At 55.7% G+C, this 6,761-nt stretch overlaps 1 protein-coding gene across 1 annotated transcript; it reads right to left on the reverse strand.

Moving 5' to 3' along the window:
- Positions 1-324: 324 nt before the first annotated feature.
- Positions 325-4,055, reverse strand: PLD6 (phospholipase D family member 6). Its single transcript, XM_044980525.1, has 2 exons — positions 3,560-4,055; positions 325-2,933 (listed from the first exon to the last, which is right to left on the reverse strand). Exons 1-2 carry the CDS (start codon positions 3,981-3,983, stop codon positions 2,686-2,688), a joined length of 672 nt encoding a protein of 223 aa, XP_044836460.1. The 5' UTR covers positions 3,984-4,055; the 3' UTR covers positions 325-2,685.
- Positions 4,056-6,761: the final 2,706 nt, after the last annotated feature.

A 6,761-nucleotide genomic window follows, 5' to 3' on the forward strand; every position in this document is an offset into this window, starting at 1 on the left:
CTAGACCTTTGCCAATGTACCCTAGCCTGCTCTAGAGGGACCAAACAGAGTAAGTGGGTAGACCAGGGATCAGCAACCTTGGGCACGCATCTCGTCAGGGTAAGCACCCTGGTGGGCCCGTTTGTTTACCTGCCATGTCCACAGTTCTGGCCAATTGCGGCTCCCACTGGCCGTGGGTTGCCACTCCAGGTCAATGGGGACTGTGAGAAGCCGCGCAGGCTGAGGGATGTGCTGGCCACCGCTTCCCTCAGCCCCCATTGGCCTGGAGCAGTGAACCGCAGCCAGTGGGGAGTCACGGTCAGCCGAATCTGCGGATGTGGCAAGTAAACAAACTGGCCCGCCAGGGTGCTTACCCTGAGGGGACATGTGCCAAAGGTTGCCGATCCCTGGGGTAGACTAATCTCTGTTTGCTTTTACTGGTCGGGGCCTCAGGCCTAGGCTTACCACAAATGGCAATGAGGATTTTGTGGTGTTCTTAATAGCGCTAATCACTACACTTGTTATAACAGGACATTGGCAACACACTAGTGGGACTTTTAGCAGTAGAGGCTTCCAGCACTTCACCTATTTTACAAAGATTAAGCCATTTTTAACCAGACATGGGGAAACAGACAACCCCTGGCCTTGTAAGTGTCTATCAAAATTCACTCAGTTTGTGCCCCAAATTTAACCTACCTTAAAGTATGAGGGGAAGGTTAATTTCCCAGAATATTCAGAATAGCCGATTATATTTGCATAACATGACCCCCCGCTGACATTACCAGAGCTCTTGAGCTCTATGCTGAACATTGTTTTCTGTTAATTACTGGTACAGTAGTAAAGCTCTTAAACCCCATGTAACTGAAGTTGTAAGTGTGGAATAACATTTAACTGTGAGACATAAAAATAGCCACAGTAACTTGGAGACAAGAAAAGAGGGCCAATTACCTAGGAAAATGGTTTTTTATGACCCTTTGACCGCACTCCTGTCCCTGTTCTTTTATTAGTTGTCCCCCGCAATTAGTGGGTTTCTGAGGCCCTGTGGAACCTCCCCTTAGGCTGGGGGGGGGATCCGTTAGCATGGGGTGGGCTTTGCCCGCCCCGTTTCCCGGAAACCCAATAGATACAACCAAGAACAAGTCAAACACCACAGCTGTATGTGGCAAAGGCTGTTACTGGGACTGCAAGATTTGATGCTTTACAAACTTTATGCTGCAGTTAGTTTTACACTCAAACCCTCACTATAAGGGTAAGGACATGAACCCTCTCACGTTCCAGGTCACTGTTTCAAGTGTATAGGCAGATATGTCTAAAACAAATCAGTGTGTGCCATTCTTAGTCTGTGTCAACGCCGCAAGAGCTCTCAGTAAGAGCCAAGGATGTAACGGGTATGGAAACTGAACTGGCCTCTTAACCCCTGAGGGGAGAGCTTACACCTGCATAGGCATAACAGCTTCTGTTGCCTGTCACACAGCATCTTCAAGAGCAGTAACCCGCTTTCCACTAGACATGAAACGGTTTTGTTTTCAGGAAGTCAAGAATCTACCCTGACCTCTGAATTTCATTTAGGAGACTGCCACCATAAATGGAGGAGGGCAGTAGATGATTGATATTAAAAGCCCACTTCCCAAGAGGGCAGGGACATGATGACACCTAGTATCTGCAAGAAAATGCAGGGGAGGCTTGCACAGGGGAAAACTGCCAATCTATCCTGAAGATTAAAATGGGAATGGTGGTGTTCTATATTCTCTATTGCCAAGACACATTGGGCAATTGATATGGATGGGGTTACACTTCTTTTCTTGTATATGAACAGAGCAAGAAGCCTGTCCCCTACGTGCACTGGGGTTTCCTTTTGCAGTTCCTTTTCCTGAGGGGCAGCAACTCAGCTACAGTCAGTTTTTCAACCCTTTGCACTCCAAGTATTTCTCTCACACTCCTGGGTTGTTACGATGGCCAGCCTGTATTGTTTTTCTGCAGATTGCCATATCTACTCTCCAGCCCCACCAGGGCACTTTTTCTAGGATTCTATTACGCTGCAGCTACTGAGAAAGTGAACAGACTAGAGGGAGGTTAATCAAAATTCAAAATAAATATTAAAATTCCTAACCTCTCAATCAAGTTTTCCATAACAAACCTCGTCTTACGTATTTTAAAGGTTAAATGTCTAAGGCACTTTCCACTCCTAATAAAGTAACATACCCAGTTCAGTCCATGTGTGAATTATAGCTTTGTGCAGAACCCCCTTACCCAATTCTTTGAGAACTAGTGATGAGGATTTGCACTCGTACTGCCATGCATGAAATAAACAAGTAGTTTCCCAGCAACCATCAGCCATACCAGAAATAGTATCTCAGTCTGTAATGTCACTAGCGGTAACCAGTAAGTGGCTATTTCACTATCAAAATATCCAGTACTCTTAAACATTCCAAACTTTGCCTTCTTCCAGTGCATGGCAGTGGCCATTGTCTTCTGAGCTCCAGCACTACAGCGGGACCATGCTGGCCCTTCTACTACACCACTACTTACCAAGAAGTTTAGAGTGATGCACTTTCATTTAGTACACAGTGAGGTTATCACTGAAAAGTACAGAACTCTTCACCCTTGCATGATGCTATAGTCTTTGTAGCTATAACAAAATTAAATACAAAGAAGCTTGCTAGAAAAATGCTATTTGTCAAGGACCCTTCCAGCTCCAAAAAGCTGTCATTTCTGTTCCTTTTTGGTGGGGAAAAATGTATAATTAGCTGGATTGTACTCTTCCCAAATCCTTTCAAACTCTGCCAGGAATGGCTCCACATACTCTGCATCCTCCACAATCAGCACATTCTCACGGTTGTTCTGGATAGCTTGAGTGGTCCAGTTGAGGGAACCAGTGATGAGCATCTTTTTGTCTATAATAGCAAATTTGTGATGCATGTAGCCACTATCCTGGTCGTGACGCACCTGAATCCCTGCAAAATGAGGAGAACCTTTTCAGTGCTTCCTCTTGAAGGTAAAAAGCTTTCTTATGCCCAAAAGCTACACTGCATTAATAAAAAGTGTCCTAAGGTTCAGAACCTGATGCCCTTAACTAAAAAAAAAGAGTGTTTGATGCCATTCCTCACCACCCCAACAACAGGCGAGGGAAACACTGAGCCCTGTGGTCATCTTGCCACGCGTCTGTCCCTTGTGACAATAGGTGTTTGCTTCTCTATTAACAGTCTGCAAGGACAGGGCGCTTGGCTCAGCTTGCTCCAGTGTGCCTGCCTCTTCTAACAGGCCACAGGGGAGACCAGGCGGCTGCACCGGAGCAACCACCCTCTTCTTTAATGTGGAAGACCCCCTAACTCCTCCCATCTTCCCCAGGGCTGAGCCAGGCTCCCCCAAAGTCTCCCCCAGCTGCCCAGTGTCAGGCTTTTCCCTGGCGCGCGCACACCCTCCCCATAGCTTCTCCCTACAGCTCCTCCATGGGGGTCCCAACTCCCGGCGCTGCCCCCTGGCTCCATCCCTGACCCGCTTCCCTTCCCCGCCCTCACGCCTGGCCCCCCCTCATCGTCCCTCCCCGACCTCCAGCGTCTCTTCCCCTCCCGCCCCTCACCCGCCTGCCGCAGGCGGCCGATCTGCGAGCCGGGGAGCACCATGTAGTCGGAGTCGGTGACGAGGCGCACGCGCACGCCCCGGCGGTGCAGCAGCTGCACGGCGCGGCCCAGCTGCGGGCTGGAGAAGGCGAAGAGGCAGAGCTCCAGCGAGCGGCGCGCCGAGAGCAGGCGGCGCAGCAGGCGGGCGAGCGGGCTGTCGCCGTGCGGCAGCGGGCAGGGGCAGGGCGCGGCGCCCGGCTCGCCCAGCAGCGCCGCGGTGCAGGTCACCGGCGACGGGAAGAAAAGCACCTCGCGCCGCGGGGCCCGGCCCCGCCGCCGCCGCCAGCCGCGCACCAGCAGCGCCAGCGCCTCTAGCGCCAGCCCGAGCCCCAGGGCCGCGCCGACAGCCCAGCGCCATGGCAACGCCTCGAGGCCCGGCCACATGGCTCGCGCGCCCGCTCCGGACCACGTGCCGGGGGTCACGTGAGCAGCGCTGGGGCGCGGCCTCGGTGGCGCAGGGATTCGCGTACGCGAAGTCGGCGGGTCATGTGCTAAGGCTGAGGGGGCGGGGAGGATTTTTGCCGCGCATGTGCGAGACCAACTGTCCGAACTCAACGCGACGGATCCCAGCTGAGCCCTCCCCACCGCCCCGAACGCGCGCGCGCTGCCCAGCCCCAAGGCATTCTCTGAGCGCGCGCCTCGCCTCAGCGTCTCGCTACGCCTGCGGGGGGCGGGCAGGTGGGGGGGGGGAAGGGTGAGCCCGGGGGGCGGTTGGAGAAGGGGCGTAGGTGCGGGGGGGGGGCCGCCTGAGGAAAGGTGTGGGGGGGGGGTGCTGGGAACAGGGCTAGCTGGGGAAGGGTGAGCCCGGGTGGGGGGGGGGCGGTTGGAGAAGGGGCATAGGTGGGGGGATGGGGAAGGGTGAGGGGGGGGCGGTTGGCAAGGGGGGGACAGCTGGGGGGCTGGGGAAGGGTGAACCCGGGGGGGGCGATTGGAGAAGGGGCGTAGGTGGGGGGGCTGGGGAAGGGTGAGGTGGGGGGGCGGTTGGAGAAGGGGCGTAGGTGATGGGGGGGGCTGGGGAAGGGTGAGGTGGGGGGGCGGTTGGGGACAGCTGGGGTGAGCTGGAAGGGGGCGGGGCGGGTCCATGCCACTGCATTTTCTCTGCCATTGTTACAGCAGACCATGGTACAATTGCACCTTAATTTGCAGTGTAGACATACTTGCCAATGGTCAGCTCTTTGGCTCAGTGGCTTTTATTTATTAGCGTACAGTGCCCAACACCATGCAGGGGAGGGGGCTCAGTTGGCTTCTAGGAAAGTAGCACCGCTACCTCTGAGCTCTATGCCTGTAACTTATAATCACATGAAATCTAGCGCTGGAGTTAATAAATCTGTTTTCTATTTTACCTAAAACAGCGTGTTTTGGGTTGATGTGCTTAGAGAATCTCAGCTCAAGGATTGTTGCATGTCCACTAGCCATTGTTGGAGTGGCAAACTAATTAATGAGCATGCCCTGACCAAGGGAGTCTTGAGCAGTGTAAGATAGTATATTTCTGGGGTGATTTGCTGGTGCCTCTTTCTGAGACAGCATTCATGTAATTCAGCTGAGTATGGGTCCCCACATGCTGATGGCTGAGTGATCACAGCACCTGGAGGGGTTTGCTGCTTGTCACTGGCATAGCATTGTGAGAAATGGCACAAGCTGGAGCCTTGAGGGTGCACAGCAGTCCCACAGTTCCAGGTTTTACCCTGGGGAATCCCATCACAGGTATCTAAGTCCCTTGGAGCAGCAGTTCTCAACCAGGATTCTGCATCCCCCAAGCTAGTTTCAGGGGTCTGTGAATGCATGGGTGGAGTTGGGAGGGGTGTTGTCCCTCCAAACCGCAGTGCCAGAGTGGGACAGTCCTGGGGGCAGCTCCACATCCCCCATTTCCTCCACTTGCCCCTCCCAAGGCCCTGCCCTGGCTATGTTGGAAGGTGGGAAGCTGGACCCAGGCAATGCAGGGTGGCTGCTGCTCTAGCTGGTGGCTTGGAGTGGACAGCCACGTTGCTCCCTCATCCCCTCCTGCTGGTGCCCAGCCCCCTTTGACAGCACAGCTGGTAAGAGTCACCCTGGGTGGGTGGACCTGGCTCCAGGGCTGGCAGAGCCCAGTGACAGCAGCCCTCCTGGCACAACCTCTCTCCCTGAGCTACCCCATCCCCCAAACTTTTGAGGGGTGTGTGCCCCTCTTACCCCTTCCCATGCCCCCTGCCCTCCCCCTGGAGCCAGGGCTGGGAGTGGGGCTGCAGCTCTTGGATGTGTGTGTGTGTGGGGGGGGGGAACATGGCCAGCGGGGGAAGGGAGCTGGGGGTGCATTGGGCTGGGATGGTGACCAGGGCCTGAGGCTGGGACCGGGAGCAGAGCTGCAGCCAGGCTGCAGTGAGGGCCAGTAGCTAGGTCCCTGGCCAGGTGTGGAGCCGGGGGTGGGGCAGGGCTAGGTGGCAGTTCTTCCCCGCTAGGGTTGCCAGGTCTCCAGTATTCGACCAGAACACCCAGGTCAAAAAGGGACCCTGGCAGCTCCCGTCGGCAGCACAGCCTGGGCCTGGGGCGAAGGCAGGCTCCCTACCTGCCTGGGCTCCGTGCTGCCCCTGGAAGTGGCCACGAGGTCCCTGTGGTCCCTAGGCACTGGCACAGTCAGGGGGGTGCCACACACTGCCCCCACTCCTAGTGCTGGCTCTGCAGCTCCCATTAGCCAGATATCGCGACAAATGGAAGTTGCAGGGGGGTGCCTGCAGATGTGAAGGCAGCACACACTGTGCATAGCTGCCTGCCCGCCCATGCACCTAGAGGCCACTGGGACCTGGCGGCCACTTCCTTGGAGCTGCAGTGAGCACTGCCAGGACTCCTCACCCCTTCCCACATCCCAACCTCCTGCCTCAGCCCATTGTCCCCTCCTGCAACCAGACTGTGACCAGGGGCAATGGCTGGAGGCAGTGCAGCTTGGGGCAGGGTAGGTCTGGGTGGAATGCCCACTTTGGGGGCTGGCCTTGGCCCCCCCAAACATTATGCCTTGCCGGGGGAGAGGGGGAAGAGAAGAACATGCCACACAGTGTGGAGCCCTCTACTTAGTTACCCCACTCCCTGCACCCTGAGCTACCCCCTGCCCACACACAGCCCCTAACCCCTCCTTGCACCCCACACTACCCCCTTGCCCGAGCACAGGCGCTAGAGACCCTGTCCCTGTAC

Source organism: Mauremys mutica, chromosome 11 (genome assembly GCF_020497125.1).
Source record: "Mauremys mutica isolate MM-2020 ecotype Southern chromosome 11, ASM2049712v1, whole genome shotgun sequence".
Lineage (NCBI taxonomy): Eukaryota > Metazoa > Chordata > Testudines > Geoemydidae > Mauremys > Mauremys mutica.

Bases quoted from the DNA above. Each gene is read 5' to 3' on its own strand.
- PLD6 (XM_044980525.1), bottom strand. From the start codon at position 3,983: ATGTGGCCGGGCCTCGAGGCGTTGCCATGGCGCTGGGCTGTCGGCGCG. The intron at 2,934-3,559 runs GTGAGGGGCGGG...CTCATTTTGCAG, and splicing joins CGGCCGCCTGCGGCAGGCGG to GGATTCAGGTGCGTCACGAC.